The sequence below is a fragment of the Staurois parvus genome, unplaced genomic scaffold, assembly GCF_062004578.1.
Source record: "Staurois parvus isolate SC_StPar_1 unplaced genomic scaffold, SC_StPar_1.0 ptg000031l, whole genome shotgun sequence".
Lineage (NCBI taxonomy): Eukaryota > Metazoa > Chordata > Amphibia > Anura > Ranidae > Staurois > Staurois parvus.
Window position 1 is genome coordinate 10239037 of NW_028317827.1, and position 19394 is coordinate 10258430.

General features: G+C 40.1%; 1 protein-coding gene across 2 annotated transcripts in view; it reads right to left on the minus strand.

The window, feature by feature from the left end:
• Positions 1 to 15218: 15218 nt before the first annotated feature.
• Positions 15219 to 19394, minus strand: part of KCNH7 (potassium voltage-gated channel subfamily H member 7) — a 527395-nt gene continuing 523219 nt past the window's right edge. For both annotated transcript variants that reach the window (XM_089660084.1, XM_089660093.1), the window contains exon 16: positions 15219 to 15848. In XM_089660084.1, coding sequence (XP_089516210.1) covers positions 15582 to 15848 — 267 coding nt within the window. In that variant the 3' untranslated portion in view covers positions 15219 to 15581. The remainder of the gene's footprint in view (positions 15849 to 19394) is intronic.

Sequence of the window (19394 nt, forward strand, 5' to 3'; positions counted from 1 at the left end):
GGGACAGGCTTTTCTATACAAACTGTGGCTGCTTTATAAAGAAAACAAGCTATAAGTCTTTGTACGTTTTTATTTTGATGCTCCTTTAATGTATTTAGCTGATTAAAACTGGAAGTCCACTTGGGTTTTCAAGCAATTCAGATTTGGGAAACTGACTACATACTGCCAGATCAAATTTATCAAGAAATAGAAAGCGTAAGGGCCAACCTGAACAGTCTGTTTACATTTTAATCCAGTTAAGAAGATTCCTACATTAGAAATTTGTAAATGTTGATCAAACTCTGGCTGCTCTAAAGCATTATCTCTGCTTTCCAGACACATCTGGGACTTTCAGGCTGGACACTAGTACAGTAAGCTTTGTGAACAATATATGTTGACAAGCTTTGTTGAGGATGTATAGACTAAGTAAATGACCAATGTGGGGTCCAATTACAGCAGTCTTCTAATCTATACAGTTTTCACATTGACCCAATATTTCATGTATCTATGGTTCCCCCATGCCAGTAGGCAAAACACTTTAACAGCCTGCACACAAACAGAGAACTCAATAGAGGTTTGCAACAGTTGCAAAATTAAACTGCTACTTATAGCAAAAAATTACCATGGGCAGCTCTTATGTTTTCTAATACTCTCCTGTCCACCTGGGGAGCAACCTTTGGGCTTGTGTTGATGGGTACATGCAGTGTGTTCATTCAGAGGTCATTGTCAAGTACATTTTACCTGCAGGTGACCTCCTTGCCTTCCAAGTTGCATGAAGCTGCATCAGACTGTTTTTCATTCTTACTGACTTGTAAGGAGAGAGAAGTTTTGAGATAAACAAATCCCATCAACTTTGGCCCTTCACTCTTTTTATGCACCATGACATTGAGCTCCTTCCCCACTATCCACAAACCAACAAAATCCTTATCAAAGTAGAGCTCCACCCAAAAGGGGAAGTTTTGCTTGTTTGCACCCTCCACTGCCACATTGGCACTTTTTTGGGGGGAGCAGGTACCTGGGTTTTTTTTGGTACCATGCAGAACTGAGCCCTCCTCCTTCCTTCTGCAGTCTTCTGGGACACTTCACAGGTTCCAGAAGATTACAAGACCAATCACTAGGCGCAGAGCGACTCACCTATGTGCAATAGGAAATCGGCCGTGAAGCCGCAAAGCTTCACTTCTGGTTTCCCTTACTTGCAATGCCGGCAATGGGAACCCAAAGGCTAGTGAAAAACCAATGGCACTAGACACCTTGACAGGTACAGTATTTGAAGCTGTTGACTTTTAATTTTTTGGGGGGGGCCTGGAACTCCTCTTTAATATGGATGGCAGGGGCGGATGGCTTGTGGGGTGAACAGAAAAGTGGAATATGTCCCTGCCTTTGCTTTACAACTTACAAGTTTGCCAGAAAGAAAGATGAACCTATGCTTTCTGCTTTTCAACACAAAACTGTATATAATATAATTTAAGCAAGCAGATATTTTTATTTTTGTTTCAGAAGACATAAGTTGGACTGACGTAAGGGGGGATCCTAAATTGTAAAAGGAAAATTTCATAATAGGAGTTAAAGAAATGCAATCAAAACAGCCTCATGACAAATATACCAATTTCATGTATTTAAAGTGTATGCAACGGCAATGTTTTTAATTTTTGGATAAGCAGGATTGGGTTAGACTCGCTATCAACATTTTTACTGTATGTATTCCCACTGGAATATTCACCCCTCTTTTTGTCCTGTTGATTACCATCACCAAAACAGAAAGTGCCAATAGTACATTTTAGAGTTGTCACCAGACAAAAAGGTAAGTTAAAGCGGATCTTTACTGTATCTGAGCAGCACAAACCAAAAATGCTATTTAATTAATTGTTAATATTATAAGCAAACTTCCCCATCAATCCATGTCTCCATGCTTTGTTTTGTTGAGAAATCCCTTTGGGAAACCCCCCCCCCCAGAATTTCTGGCAGTGGCCATCTTGAGTAAGGGAAAATTATTAATGTAGCATTTACTTCCTGGAATCCATCTGCTCTTAGCTCAAGCATTCATACAAGAGAGTGTGCTTAACTGGAAAAAACCCTCCTCCTTTCTAGAATACTCCTGAGATATATGACATCATTTGCCTAGGCAGGAAACCAGGAAGTAACTGAATGTTATATGCTTTCCTGTTTACTAATGCATGAAGATCAAAAATAATCAATGTTGATTGGGAGAGTGAAGTTCCACTTTATTCTTCCAATGGGGACAGTTGTTCTGGTGACAATGGTCTATGGCGGAAATTCCCCTCACTTCCAGTGAGATGTCCTCTCATTTCCTGCTGTGTCCTCTGGAATGAAGAGAAATCTCTCCAGTAGTGGAGATGGCCTGATAGGGCTTTCCTACTCTATTCAAAACAAAACAAATGTTGGCTGTACATACACTTTGTTATTTTTGAGCTTTTTTGTTATCTTCAGCTGAAAAATAAGCAAGTGCAAGTCTCCAGCATATGCTCATTCCATTTAGGAGCTTTGTTTGACAGCAGGTTTTTACAACGATTGCAAGTCCTGGCTCATCAAGAGTTTCATTTTAAACATGTCAGCTCCACAGGTTTCAAAAGGGACCACTTCCGATCAATAACCAACAGATTAAATCTCATCAAATTGTCACTTCTGATGTAGCAAGGCATTATGTGACCAAATGTGACCAAAACATTCTTGTCAACAATAATATGTTGGGGTAAGGGGGATATTAAGGAATGTCTGAATGGACACAAGTAGAGGTGAATGTTACGGGCAGCTACCCCCAGATATTTGGGAAGTGACTTAGGCCTGGAATATTCAGAAATTCAAGAAAAAAAATTCACTATAGCTTTAATTGGAGTTATTCTTTAGTTGTTCCTTTGTGAAAAAGCTTCAGGTAATTGTAGCCGTATTAGTGCACATGCAACGTGAACAATAGAGTACTGTCTTTAATACTTTTTTATTCGCACTAGCATCCAATTTTTAAGGACAAAAGCTTTTGGGGACACACCAAAAATTGGATGTTAGAGCAAATAAAAAAATGTATCACGAACAGTACTCTGTTGTTCTTGTTGGAAAATCTTCAAAATAATTCAAAAACTTCTCTGGTTTTGCGTCACTTTTTTTTTTTTAAACTTAACCACTTCCTGTCCGGACACTTTTACCCCCTTCCTGTCCAGGGCAATTTTCAGCTTTCAGCGCTATCACACTTTGAATGACAATTGCGCGGTCATGCAATACTGTACCCATATGAATTTTTTACCATTTTTTTGAGACAGATAAAGCTTTATTTTGGTGGTATTTATTCACCGCTGGGATTTTTATTTTTTTTACTATGTAAATGAAATGTCCAAAAATTTTGAAAAAAAGTGTTTTTTTTTATAAAATTTTGCAAATAAATAATATTTCATCCTAAATCTTGGCCAAAATTTATTCCGTTATTTTTTTAGTAAAAAAAAAAATCCAAATTAGTTTATAACCAAACATTATAATTTTTAAACATTTTTTTTTACATTTTTATTTTATTTTTTTTTATATTATTTTTTATTTTTATTTTTTATTTTTACATACTGTCACCCTAGCAGTACAGTGTCACCATGGTGACACTGTACTACTTGTGGGGGGTGATGAAGATTTTTTTTTTTTTTTTTACACTGATTGCTTTTACACCCATATAGGATGTAAAAGCAATCATTTCTCTTTCTCTCTGTCTGCATTCTTGCAGTCATTGAGAAATACTGAGTGAGCTGTGATTGGTCACAGCTTGTCACATGGTACAAGGCTGTTGTGAATAGCCTTGTACCATGTGACCTCTGTGATCATTCACAGATTTCACACGTAGTAAGCAATGATGTCACAAGTGACATCTTGCTCACTACTTTGCATGTGATCACTGATTCGCCAATCAGTGATCACATGACCGGGACCTCGTACAGAGGTCCCGTCCGACGATCGGTGTTTCACTGTGTCCGGAGGACACAGCGGACACCGGATCGCGGTGGTGCGCGCTCCTAGGGAGCGCGCACAGCTAGAAAAGGCGGGTGCCGTTTAGGAACGGCAACCCGACCTTGGACTGCCACCGCCCTGCCGTTTATAAACAGCAGGCGGACGGCAAGAGGTTAATAGGCGGTATAATATTTTCACTCTCCCACATGTGACCATGCATGGTCATAATCCAGGTTATTATTGATCATTACCAAGGAACCTTTGAAATAACATTCAGGTATCAGGGAACCCCATCTTATAGTAACTGTTTCTACAGTTGGGAGTAACTGCAATTATATAATCAAGTCTGAATTTCAATTCCACCCTAAGTACAGAAATTGTTTTTATGTCTTTGTATTCTTTTCTTTGTTTTAAAAAAAAAAATGAAATAAAATGATATATCTTTTTAATATGATTGGTATTCAATTTCATGCACCCTGAAAGTCCCATCCTTCCTATTGAATATCCTTAATTCTAAGGGATGTGGTGCAATAAGCATATCTGGTCGCTCGTCGCCACTTTACTGTAACTGTTTCTACAGCTGACAGTACACTTATGTAACAGCCAATTGAGATGTAGGAAATGGTAAAGGTATATGGAATGTCACATATTTGACACTTAGGGCTGCCCTATTTGACAAACTATCAGTAAAAATAATGAAATAAATTGAATAATAATAATGGCCAGAAAAGAAAACCAGACAGTAAACATTTGTAGTGTTTGTAGTCTTCACTGACCATCATTTACATCAGTGGTCAGTGGTAAATTGCTACTTTATACGTTTAGTTGAGAAGGATCCCCTTAGATTGGTGGTCATTGGGAGAAGGGCGTCCTTTACTGGTGGTCAGTGGGAAGAATGATCTTTACACTGGCAGTCAGCAGGAAGAATGCCTTCCTAACATATAGCTAACAGGATCATGTCCTTGTCAGTAGTCACTTATCTGGAAGTCACAAATTGTTGACTGCTCAAGGAACCTCTAGCAACCTACTACCAGGCTATATATGCAGTAAAGCATGCTTATTATACTCACTGTGGAACCTAATGGGTTAATCCTCATTGTGTAAAAAGGCTGTTTGATCCTGTCTTCTCTTATCCTACCCTTCTTCTATTATCCCCAATCCATCTGCTTATAGTACAGAGCTCTAGTAAACACACTGCACATGCTCAGTTTAGTGTGTATGGCTAGAGAGTTTTTTTCTTTGGGAGGGTGCATGTGATCAGCACAGAGCCAATCAGCATTGCCCAGACAGAGGGTCAGGGGTCATGCAGCCTCATAGGACAGTGAGAGAATGAAAACTCCTCCTACAAGCTTTAACCAGTGTTCTGCTGGACACGGATAGAAGTCACAAGACTGCTCTAAACTGCTGATGAGAAAAGGTATTTAGCAGTTTATATTTACTATAATAATTGCTAATCCATGTTCTGTGTGCTGTGGGAGACCAGATATAGTGAATGCAAAGTCCTGGATTTAGTAACAGTTTAAAGGCCAAGTTGGCAGTGGCGGGAAGGGGTTACCATATTTTATTTTTTCATTATCTCTCAGATGTGTTTTTAGCAACTTTTGGTTTTAAAAATTGAAATTCAAAAAAGAAAAATCACAGGTACAAATTGTCTCTGCAGGAACTTCAGAGGATAAAAATAATTAAATGAACATGCCAATATGTAGATCATCATAAATATTAGGACTACACTAACACTTATACAAAGAAAATCCTTTGGTGCTAAAGTATAATTCATGAATACAGACACATGAACGGAATTTAATGTGAAATATTAGGGAGACAGGGTTGAAAATCTGTTTTGTGGAAACAATTTATCTTGATGGTTTAGATTATTTAGAAAGTTGTTCTTCATGAAATCTAACATTCAATACTTTTTGTTACATTCTACATTACAATAGGTTGACCTACTTTTATCATATTTTACTCCGCACTTTCCCATGTCAACTTATTATGTCATATTATAGAAAACAAGGACTCTCAGCAACCAACCAAAATTCATCTTTTGACTAATCAATTTTGATTAGCTACTACGGATTACTGCATATCAACATTGAGGTGCTGAATATCCCATTCACTCTGAAGTTATTGCCTTGCCCAGTCATTGTTCTATACCATCCCACCCATACCATTCTATACCATTCTGAACAGGAATACGAAGCAAATCTTATTTCTCAATACCAAAACAATGAAAAATCAGACACTCCTGTCCATAAAAAGGAAAACAAACCTAAATGAATAGAAAATATTACTAGATGAGGTGTAAAATGCAACTGGCAGGATCAATAAGATAATAAAATAATGAAACCTAAAGTGGATCTATGTCCCTTACTTAAATGAAGCAATAAATTATAAGAGCATCTACAATTTCACAATTATACAAGCCTCTTCTATTGCTCTCAGCCTCCTCCAGATCTCCAAATTCTGTTTTTTTACAGCTGTAATCTGATTTCCTGTTAAAAAGATGGCTACATATGTTCTTCATGGTCCCACTGTATGCAGGAACGTAGTCACCTTCTCTTGCTCACTCCCGAGATGGACTATGGACTATAGACTATGGGATTTGTAGTGTCCATAGAGCAGTGCTCATTCCAAACAAACAGATGTGTGATGGAAAAGGAAAGGTTTGGGAGCTCACCAAGAACATTACGACGAGGCAGAAATACAGTAAGAATCAATTTAATAAAAATAGGTTACAAGGCCAATAAATCAGTCAATGCGTATGGATTATTTTTGGAGAAAAAGAAAATCATTTAGTATAACTTTAAAGCCCAGTTGTACTCTCCCCTCTCTTTCATACGTAACTCAGTTGTGATCATGTAGTGCCCGTTGTCAATATTTTGTTCTTGGGCTGTTTTGTGTTTATTTTTCCTTATATTAGTAGGGCTTATTCAGCATAACTAAGGTGATTCCTTTTGCCATGCTGTCAGACTTGTAGTCTTCCCATTCACAGATCCCTGTGAATGGATGACACAGCTGTGTGGACAATTCAGGTAAGCGGTGGGCGGTTTGAGGGTAGAGAATGTGACTATGTTTACTGTTATACCCTAAATATGGGTAACATGAAACAAGGTCCCAAACTGGACTGAGGTGTCCGTTTATGACACACAGAATAGCTGAGATTCAGAGGATCGCAGCTATTCTCTGGTCATTCACAGTTTATGACACCCAGGAGAATATGTTCAGCCCTTCACTGGAGATCTGTGTTCTCCCTCCAGATTCTCCAGCCCAGAGCTGGAGAATCAGAGGGACCGCAAACTAAGCAGCGATAATTTACCTCTGTTTAGTAAACTGATCTTTTACTGTAATCTCATGAGATTATAGTAAAATCAGCCGTTTTCCAGCGTTTGTAGACCGTTCTCCCTTCGTTTGGAGAACTGATCTACATATCCTTCATAAACGGCATGCACAGGAGAACTGTGTTCTCCAAGATTGCCGGAGAACTGAGCAGCGATCTATTACTGCTGCTTCATAAACGGACACCTCAGTCTTTAAAGAAGTGTAGGAAGTAAAAAAAACATACATACTCACATATATTTGTCTAATGCTGCAACTGTGCCCCGACAGCTCTAACACATGGAACTGAGCGATCACATGACCGCTGATCATTCAGTTCTTGGGTCCACCATGAGCAGAGAGCGGTGACTGTTAGTCACCACTCTCTGCTCTGCCCCTTAGCGATCATTGGAACTCCAGGCTGTGGATGGGGATGGCAGTGGCTGGCTCAGGCTCTCAGCAGTGTGTTGACAACCTAAGTCAGCTGCCAGTGAAGCATCTGGGTGGATCACAACTTTAAAGTCAGGATCCCTCCAGAGCCTGCACTGGCCGAGTGACGTCAGCCGGCAGCGTAGTTTAGCTCACTGTCGGCTGAATCTGGATCACAGGAGTGCAGAAATAAGTGCACTCCTGTGACCCAGAAGAAAAGTATGGACAAAAGAGCTTTGACCATACTTCTCTTTTAAATCAGAGGGAATCTATACTCTCCGGCCACTTTATTAGGTACACCTTGCTAGTGCCAAGAAAACATCCCCCACACAATTACACCACCAGCCTGAACCGTTGATACAAGGCAGGATGGATCTATGCTTTCATGTTGTTTATGCCAAATTCTGAACCTACCATCTGAATGTTGCAGCAACCAGTCTGCCCATTCTCCTCTGACATCAACAAGACATTTTCTCCCACACAACTACCACTCACTGGATCTTTTTTCTTTTTTGGACCATTCTCTGTAAACCCTAAAGATGGTTGTGCGTGAAAATCTCAGTATATCAGCAGTTTTTTAAATACTCGGGCCAGTCTGTCTGGCACTAACAACCATGCCATGTTCAAAGTTGCTTAAATCCCCTTTCTTCCCCATTCTGATACAGGTTTGAACTTCAGCAAGTCAAATTCACCACATCTACATGCCTAAATGAATTGAGTTGCTGCCATGTGGTTCACTGATTAGCAATTTGTGTTATCAAGCAATTGAACAGGTGTATCTAATAAAATTACCAATGAGTGTATAATCTGCATACTCTTTTTAAATAAGTGGCTCAAAATATTGAATTTACTGGACTAACATGACCATCCAAGCATTTTCAGAAGGAGGTTAGCAATGGCAGCCTATGTATTCCCTCATTTCAGGTTTTCTTTAAATGTGTGGTCGCACTGATTGGTAACAGCAGGAACAGGCCCATCTTCAAACAACAAAAGCTACCATGCTAATTTGTAATGCTGTACAATGCTATTGGTACAACAATTACAGCAGTTACACCTTAAAGCAATCCACCCATTGGGTAACAGTAGCTCACAGTGCCCTCTCATGCTCAATGCTTCTCTTGTTTTCTGCCAACCAAAATTTTCATCTAACTGTGCAAAAGGCACAAATAATTCTTCGTGTCACTACAGAAAAGTGTCCTTGCTTTGGCATATACTCTACACTCTTAAAACAACTTAAAAATTCAGTAATCCAGTAACCGGCTATTTTGTATGTTGCCTCCGGTGCTGTTCTCCAGTATGCAAATACCTTGCTTATTGCATATTCATAGACACATTTAAATCTCAGGTCCCATAATTAAGAGCAGGAAAAGCTTCAGCAATACCTTCTATTGCCCAGGGGGCTAAAATAACAGGGAAGACAACGCTACGCAGATACTTGACAGTCACTAACAGGAACTTTTTGTGACAAGCTCTGCTAAAAGTTTTTTTGGGATTCAGCCTAATTGTTATAGATGTTATTTAACCACTTGCCCTCCAAAAGGTTTAACTCCGTTCCTGACCAGGGCATTTTTTTTGCTGGTCAGCCCCGTGCTACTGTAACTGGAAATTGCGTGATCATGCGACACTGTACACTCATGAAATTTATATAATTTTGTTTTCACACAAATAGAGCTTTCTTTGGTGGTATTTGATCACCACTGGGTTTTTTATATTATTATGTAAATGGAAAGAGCACTAATTAAGAAAAAAAACTTTTTCTACTTTCTGTTATAAAACATATAAAAAACAATCAAATGTCTTCATCAATGTAGGCCAAAATATATTCTGCTATGTCTTTGGTAAAAAAAACCCCAATAAGTGTATATTAATTGGTTTGTGTGAAAGTTATAGTGTCTACAAACTATGATATATATACTTCAATTTATGCAGCTATAGACATTATACTGGTAATGGCGGTGGTCAATGACTTATAATAGGACTGTGATAGTGTGGGGGGCAATCTGGCACTAACAGACACTGCCTGAAAGGAACACTAACTGACTGACACTGACTTTGCTATTGACACTAATACAGTGATCAGATATAAAACTGTACACTGTACTAACGGCACTGGCTGGCAAGGGGTGCCTAACAAGTGTAATGTGTGCAATATATGCTGCTTTTACTCACAGATCTGGCTGTTTTTCACCCTGCTTTTCAGGGAGAAGAAACAGCCAGATCGCTGTTCTGTGTACACAGAGTTCTGTGTGTTTGTAAACACAGATTTCTAGGCTGTGACTGGACACAGACGATCAGCAGGGTTCAGCCAATAATGTTCACAAACTCGTGCTGTTTCCAATCACAGCACGGGCCAGCAGGAGGCAAGTCCATGTGTGCCCCAAACCCGGGAAGAAAGCCGTCAACGTACATTTATGCTGCTCAACCTGCACCTGCCTCCCACTCGCAGCAAATGTACAGTGAGCAAGCAGCAAGTGATTAAAGGAAAACATTACTGGGTGTGGATCAATGGAGGGGTCAAGTGCTAATATTGAGAAAAAGGTGGCAAGTGATTTTATACAAAATTGGTCTAATCAAATCATGAACATTTTGTTTCTCTTATGTATCTACTCTCAGATTTCTAAAACCTGGAAATTATACAATTTATGAAGTCTCAAAAATGATTGCCTATTTGTGTGACTGTCCTCAGGTCCAAATGGAAATGTGGAATCCTTCTGTCTTTTTATTAGATTATCAGTAAATAATACCCCCAGGTTTCCCTTCTGAAGATGTTACTGTTTATAGAGTAACTCCAGGTAGATAAAGAAAACAGAAATGAATGCAGCTAGTTATTAATGAATTACTAAATGTAATGTAAGGGTTTTTTTTTTAAACTAACTAGTGTAAGGACCTGAGTGCCACTTGGTATCAGCCCTTTTGCAATCTCATTTAAAGCAGCATTGGGACAGCAAGGGTCAGGATTCAGAGCTAATCAGGTATGCTACATGCAAATCTACTGAAAAGGATACATGTTGAATGGAATAGAGAATAGAGAGCAGAGAGATGACCTAATCAGTCTTCTGCTACTCTTTCACCATCCAGTCAACAGACTGAGGGTGGAAAGATGACACTACTGCATTCCTTCAATATAAACTAACAGAGAAAGTGGTGTTATCTGCCTGGCTTTGCTATGCTGCAGGGCTGTGTAAATCTTAGGAATGAGTGGATAGAAATGCAAATTGTTTGACAGCCAAAGATATTCCCTTGTATCTATTTAGATGTATTTAGCGGTTTCCCTGGAGTTCTGGGACACCTAAGCTATGCTTCCAGTAAGTGCCAGACCTATACAATGTATTTGAAATTTCTGATATCCCCAGTATGGGGTAGAGCAGTGGTCGGCAAGCCGCGGCTCGCGAGCCACATGCGGCTCTTTACCCACTCTAATGCGGCTCTTCTGTGTGCCGGGCTCCTGCTCCCCTCCCTCCTCTCGGTCGGCCGCTCCCCTGCCTCCTCTCGGTTGGCCGCTCCCCTCCCTCCTCTCAGTCGGCCGCTCCCCTGCCTCCTCTCGGTTGGCAGCCCCAAAAGTCCGCGCGGACCTTTTAATCCGGCCCGCGGATGTGGCTGTCAGGATGTGTGTAGGCGGGGCAGCGTGCCGAACGTGAGGGGAGGGGAGCTAGGCTCCTCTCACAGTCCGCCCTGAAGACCCGAACGGCGCGGGAAGACAGCGAGAGGAACGCAAAAGGTAAGTGAATTGACACGGGGGACTTGGCTTACTAGAAGGGGGGGGGGATAGTACTGTGGGGGGTGAAATACTATATGAGGGATGAATTACTATATGAGGGATGAAATACTATATGGGGGGATGAAATACTATATGAGGGATGAATTACTTTATGAGGGATGAATTACTATATGGGGGATGAAATACTATATGGGGGGATGAAATACTATATGGGGGGATGAAATACTATATGAGGGATGAATTACTATATGAGGGATGAATTACTATATGAGGGATGAATTACTATATGAGGGATGAAATACTATATGAGGGATGAAATACTATATAGGGGGATGAAATACTATATGAGGGATGAAATACTATATGAGGGATGAATTATTATATGAGGGATGAAATACAATATGGGGGGATGAAATACTATATGGGGGGATGAAATACTATATGGGGGGATGAAATACTATATGAGGGATGAAATACTATATGGGGGATGAAATACTATATGAGGGATGAAATACTATATGAGGGATGAAATACTATACGGGGGATGAAATACTATACGGGGGATGAATTGCTATGGGGGATGAATTACTATATGGGGGATGAATTACTATGGGGGATGAATTACTATATGGGGGATGAATTACTATGGGGGATGAATTACTATATGGAGGATGAATTACTATATGGGGGATGAATTACTATGGGGGATGAATTACGATGGGGGATGAATTACTATATGGGGGATGAATTACTATGGGGGATGAATTACACTATGGGGGGTGAATTACTATATGGGGGATGAATTACTATGGGGGATGAATTACTATATGGGAGATGTATTTTCAGTTTTAAAAATGTGGCTCTCAAAATAAATTTCAATCATGGTTTTGGCGAGATTTGGCTCAGTTGAAAAAAAAGGTTGCCCACCACTGGGGTAGAGCAATGAGTTTTGCCACAGAAGTGACTGAAATGATCGTTTATATCATTGGCTTAGCTGAACAGGAGTACAATCCTGACCCTAACATACTTCAACAACCACCAACTTAATAGACTACTCCTCGAAGGACGTGACCTGAAAAAGACATTATTGTCCCTATGCTAGTCATATTTTAGGCAATATTACACCAAACACAGGAAAGATACTGTAAGAACATCACTGATACAAATCTCATAATATATGGATGGTATACAGAACCCACTCAGTGAGCCCGTAAATGGAGCTACCTGGAATGGTACTACAGGTCAAACAATCAAAAGGATCAATGGCAACTGCTAAACTTTTTTTTAGGTAAAATAGTTCAAATAAAATATAAATGGATCAAAAGTTCAAATTTGAATGTTATACCAGGGATATGTTAATTAACCATCTTTTTTTTTGTAAAGTCTATAGGATTTCAGGTGGAAGTAAACTGCATAAAAGGGCCTACTTCCAATGAACCATTCAGCTTTAAGAGGTGAATGAAACCTTTCAGGTCGTTCATCCCTTATGTTGTTCAGTCCATCATTCAGTACGCTTCTGAAATTCAAAATTAACAAATTCTAAACTCACAACTACTGTGATAGAGTAAACTGGGAAATGTACACAGTTCTAACACATTTGTCATTTGTCCTTATTTTTAGAGACAATCTCAGGTTTTGAGGATGGAAATGGACCTTGGTTGACCAATTGCACAATAAACTGGGTATACAATATCCCAAAAATCCCAATACCTCAAAATTAGTGCCAGCAATGGTCCTGGAAACAAAGAGATCAGGATACAGGTATTGGATATGTATAATGAAATCCTGTACAATGTCAAGAGCCAGCAAGGTATTTTGGACATCTTACATGGATAGGTCTTCATACCCTGAACAATTGGACTCTAGCCTGGGAACATCTTAGAATCCCACATGAAAATCTTGAGGCCTAGTTCAGGTAAAAGTCAGACTGGACCTCTAAACCTGATATTATGAACTGAGAATGACAATGCAAATTAAAAAAAGCATATTATAATGTTTATATTAGTTAACATCACACATCCCAACATCTAAGAAATTAAATACGTGCTCCTGAATCTACCGATCTCAGCAACAATACAACCTCATCAAATCCACATCCCTCCCAGCGTGAAAATTAGGAACCTAGAAGTTTCTGATTCTGGAAGGTATCACATCTTTTTCTTCTGTTTTTTTTTAATTTTTTTTATGTCCTTCTATTTGTACCTTACTTTATTCAGCTAGAGAAAACACACTAATGCCTCTCTCTGACCAGACAAACTACACGTGTCCAAATTCAAGACAAAGGAAGTCAGTGGTGATGCAAACTGCAGTTTGGCTGCACAATAAGTGGTTTGTAAGAATGTCAGGCTCATTATATGACATTATGTGACAAGTGGGTACAGTTACCCCATCCTTACTGAAATACCCTATGTATAACTCCCACTGTTGAAGGGCCATGCATCTGAAACTTGATGTGAGCACACTACAATTATTCTACTCATGATTGCAATTTCACTTTTCCCACCTTATCTGCCACTGTCTATACATATTAGGAACAAATAACACAACAGTTTTCATAGGACTTTATATATGCATGTGGAGCAGGACAATGTGTAGCCACTTGCTGGGTCTTCTTCAGTACTGTCCAGGCTACAAATATAGAGTTCTCCACTAAGCTCAAAACGTTGCCACCAAGACAGGCCAAGCCTAAATTTTTGCTGGGCTAAGTACTATTTATGGGTGAGAGATGCACCCGACAGCGGTGTCTCAATGAGAACTTGTTAACGGGGCAGTTGACAACTTGCTCACCCACTCTAGGGAATTCTCAGTGCAACTGTATGTTGACAGAAAATAGCTAACATGAGTCTGTCATAATTGTATCAGGATTGGGGGACACTTCCTGTAGGAGACACATGGCAGCAGAAAAAGCCCTGCAGGAGTTGATATAGCTTTGAGCATAGGAACACAGTCATACTGGAACGGAAAAGGGCAATTTTTGCCACAATGTACAAATTGCCTAAAATGTCTTTGTATAGTGTAGCATTAACAGTGCCCTTTACTAGAAACACCTGAACTTAGAGTGGTACCCACATCATTTTGGACATTTAGGTAGATATGATGATCAGCCATCTGCAAAACTTTTGGCCATATAGTATAGCTTAGTCAATGCCTTGGACGACCCTAAATAATAACAAAGGGCCTTATTTATAGGTATGCCTCAAATAAGAACCATCTGTGTTGTTCCTACATCATCAAACGAAAGGGAAAAACAAAATACCTTTGCAATAATAAATAACTCTATTATAGTCTTACACAGGTTCTTTGCTTTGTGATCCTTAAAAATTGAACCCCCTTCACACACAGCCTGAGTCTCTTCAGCATCATAATTCCAGGATTCAAACTTAGCATCACCTATCTGTGAAATCTGGTGTCGCAGATACGGTCAAACCAAATGGTAATCAATAATAGTATAGATGGGAACACCACCAAAACGGTCCAGCTGATGCTCGCTAGCATAGTAGGGGAATAAGAACCCCTTCATCTTGCCATACAGGGATAAGGCAGGGAGAATAAAAATAAATAAATAAATAATTCTGGAAGGTCAGCCTACACTCAAGTTAGACCAGAGTTGTATTACTGGCCACATTCCCAGCATGCTGTGCAGGTTTCTGAGGACGACCAGTGTTCAACAATTAATCAATCACATACTCCTACAGTATCTCACTCATCTTTTTTGCCATAAAAGCTAAACAAAATAAATTACTCTGTGAGTGTGCAAATATAAGTAACGGTCTGCGTGCGCCTAAAACAGAATGGTTCGGACGTGGTCGACTAAAAGCATTCACACAAGAACATGACCTGTCCGTGAAATAATTTAATATCATTCTACATGCGATAAAAACAGACGCTATAACATGCAAGTTAAAAAAAAAAAACAAATAAAAAAAATATAAGGTGCCTTGTGATGCTGGCAGTATTATGTTATTTTAAGCATACAGTCTTTACATGATGTTACATCATGACTTATATTTTGTTTTTCAAATGTACCTTTAGTAAGCTTCAAATGTATCAAAATATACAGTACTTTTGCATATTAGATATCATTTCTTTGCCCCTGAGTCAAGTAAAGAGGATTTTAAATACAAAGAGGAAAACAGCCGTTAAAAGCACTTACAATATAATTGAAGGTACTTAGAAAATGAACCTTTTTTAAATTTTTGGATTATTTGCCAGGTAGACCTGGGTCAGATTCATGCCTGTGGAGGGACATAGCCCCTCTGTTGTGTATGGAAGAATCTGGCAGCGAAGTGTGCCTCACTGGGTTAAGATATGATGGACAATGCCTAGCCTGTAGCTCAATTGGAGAGTCGCAGTCATGATCTAGAAGTGACGTCAAGTTGTCCTCAGACGCCGTGTTGAGATGAACTCCGCTGGAGAGGGATTCTTTGGATTTGGGTCTGGACTTTTCAAAGTCTACAAATTCCGGACTCTGTGGGTTGGAATACAGAATTGTAAATGCAATGTATCAAAATAAAAGCCAACTCTAATTTTGGCAAAAACTGCTATACAGTCATGACCAAAAATATTGGAACCCCTGCATTTCTGTCAGATAATGTACCACTTCACCCAGCAATTACAAAAATGTAGGCATTCTCATGTTTATTTCTTTTGTTTGTATTGGTATGACACAAACAGTGGAGGAACAAAAAGCCAAGTTTGACACATTCCACCCAAAACTCCAAAAATGGACTGGACAAAATTATTGGCACCCTCAATTTAAAATTTGGTAGCACACCTCTGGGAAAAAAAAAAAAACAATCGCTTCCTGAAACCATCAATGAGTTTCTTACAGCTCTCTACTGGAATTTTGGACCACTCTTCTTTCGCCAACTGCTCCAGGTCTCTCAGATTGGAAGGGTTCCTTTTCCCAACTGCTGTTTTGAGATCTCTCCACAGGTGGTCTATGGGATTAAAATCTGGCCAGTATAGGGCTCTCCAGCACTTTGTCTTAAACTATTACTGGGTGCTTTTCGACATGTGCTTTGGGTCATTGTCCTGCTGTAAGACCCATGACCTCTGATGGAGATCCAATTTTCTGACACTGGACCCTACATTGCACCTCAGAATTCTTTGATAGTCTTCACATTTCATAACGCCATGCACACGGTCAAGACATCCAGTGCCTGAAGCAGTAAAGCAACCCCAAAACTTCAGTGAACCTCCAACATGTTTGATTGTAGGGAATGTATTCTTTCCTTTAAAAGCTTCATTGCTTTTTCTGAAAACAGTAGAATGATGGGCTTTACCAAAAAGTTGTTATTTTGTTTTGTCTGTCCAAAGCACATTCTCCCAAAAAGATTTTGGCCTCATCAGTTAAGTTTTGGCAAACTCCAATCTGTCTTTTTTATGTTTTTGTGTCAGCAGTGAGGTCCTCCCGGGTCTCCTACCATAGCGTCCCTTTTCATTCAGATAGCGACATATAGTGCGAGCCGATACAGTTGTACCCTGTGCCTGAAGGTCAGCTTGAATTGTCTGAAAGTTGATCGAGGTTCTTTAGCCACCATTCAAACAATCCTTTGTTGCAATCTTTGATCAATGTTTCTCTTTCATCCGCATCCAGGGAGATTAGCTACAGTGCCATGGGCTGTAAACTTCTTGACGATGTTGCACACAGTGGACTCATTAAGATCTCTGGAGATGGATTTGTAACCTTGAGATTGTCTATGCTTTTCCACAATATTTGTTCTCAAATCCTCAGACAATTCTTTGCTGCTCTTTCTTGTCTCCATGCTCCATGTGGCACACATAACAGACACATAACACATAACAGTAAGGTTGAGTAAATTTTGCACCAATTTACCTGGTTGCCAGTGTGTTTCTATATTGTTAGCACCTGTTAATTGGTACAGGTGAGTTTAATTACAAATTACAGGAGCATCACAAATTTGGAATGCAATTATTTCTTACAGTTTTGAGAGTTTTGAGAAGGTACCGATAATCTTTTCCAGTCCATTTTTGGAGTTTGGAATGTGTCAAATTTGGCTTTTTGTTTCACCATATTTTGTGTCACAGCAATACAAACAAACAAAAGAAATAAACATGAGAATGCCTAAACAAATGTAAAGATGCCCATACATAGACATATAAATAGCCAGGCAGCACAAAGACGGATACGACAGAATGGGAAGATAGGGTAAGGTAGAGAAGGACAGGATGTGAAATTAGAAAAAAGAGGAATTTCTAAATCCTTTTGCTACTATTTGTTCATTTATGTGACCATCAGGGGTCACATGACTTAATAAATAGCAAGCAAAGGAATGAAAAACATTGACATATTTGCAGACGTTGCTGCTGGTTCTCCTATATGCAATTCTCGCTGTCAGCATCAGCAATATCATATGTCTGTGATACTCATGTGTTGGTGGAAGATGGTCACTGCAGTTAAGTAACCTATGATGGTATGATAACATGAATAAACAAATAGTATAGAAATGATATAGAAATATCAGATATTTGAGGTGGTTGCTGAAGGCTAACTTCTGTGTAGCTCCAGCTATCTTTCTCAGAATCGTTAGATGACAGCCTGTGTACCAGAGGCGTCCCTAGGGTTGGTGTCACCCGGTGCGGTAACACTTGGTGACACCCCCTCCGACGATGCCCGCAGAATGGATCGGATCTGCGGATTGAGCATAATGCATCGGACTCCAATCCATAATGCTTAATCCACAGATCTGATCCATCCTGCGGGGATCATCAGCTTTATTTACAACTTACCTTTTCATTGAGTGGGTCCGGTGTCACCCTGTATAGGTAGCATGCCGATGATCACCGCAGGATGGTTCGGATCTGCGGATTGGGGAGCACAATGGATTGTAGTCTGATCCATTATGCTCCCCAATCCACAGATCCCATCTATCCTGCAGGGATCGCCGGCATGCAACCTATACGGGCTGCAGGAGCAGACTGACAACTCATTGGGCCCCTGGGCAATAGGAGATCATGGGGCCCCATGTGTCCCCACCCACACTCAAGCCACACCTACACAAAGCTCCACCTACATATTGCACTGCCTACATTACATGCATTTGTTGCAGCGATCCTCCACATTATTATTATTATACAGGATTTATATAGCGCCAACAGTTTGCACAGCGCTTTACAAAATGAAAGTAGACAGTACAGTTATAACACAATTTGGTACAAGAGTATTGCATCCCAGCTGCACAGAAGGGCCCATCAGCAAACTGCAGAAGCTGTTGCGCCTTCATGTTTAGGAATGAGCCAATGCCCAATTCTAGTCTGCAGCTTAGGCTCACAGAGATTCCCCTTGCCATTGCTGGGAAGCCACCGAAGACATGACAAGTTCACAGGTGGCGGCCATCTGATAACCTGTCAGGTGCCCGTTGGCTTCCCAACCATGCCTCCAGGAATCTCTGGGAGCCTGATCATTTGGTTATTATAACTCCGCTGCATAGATGGGGCATTTAAATATCCACTGCAGCATAGCCTGCCTGGAAGTTCCTGGCTTCCTTCTGTAGAAGCCAATGGGCACTTTCAGGTTTAAAGATGGACAACGTGCAGCAGCTATCTTTCTGATGCAAACGGGAGTTTTATGAAACCAGTGGGCCTGTGTACAAGATCAAAACTTGGGCCCTAATACTAGATTAAAAAAGTGTGGCGCACGCATCTGCCTTTACAATAATTTTAATTGCTTTGTTTGGGCATTCAGCTCCCACTCAGCTCCTTCCTGATAGGGTTGCCAACTTCTCCACAACTTTTTTTTTTTTTACATGGAAACTTCACTGACAGTGCATTTTTCTACTGAGATTCTGAATTATGACAGAATTTCCTGTTACATATTAAAGAGGTGAAGAGTGGGGTGGAGGGATAGAGACAGAAGAGGAGAGGGGGAGGAGAGATAGGAATAGGAGGGAGGGAGAGAGAGAGGGATGGGGGAGATGGCAAAGTAGGAGAGAGATGGAGAAAGGGGAGGGGGGGAGAGAGTGGAGTGAGAGATAAAGTGGGAAGTGAGAGA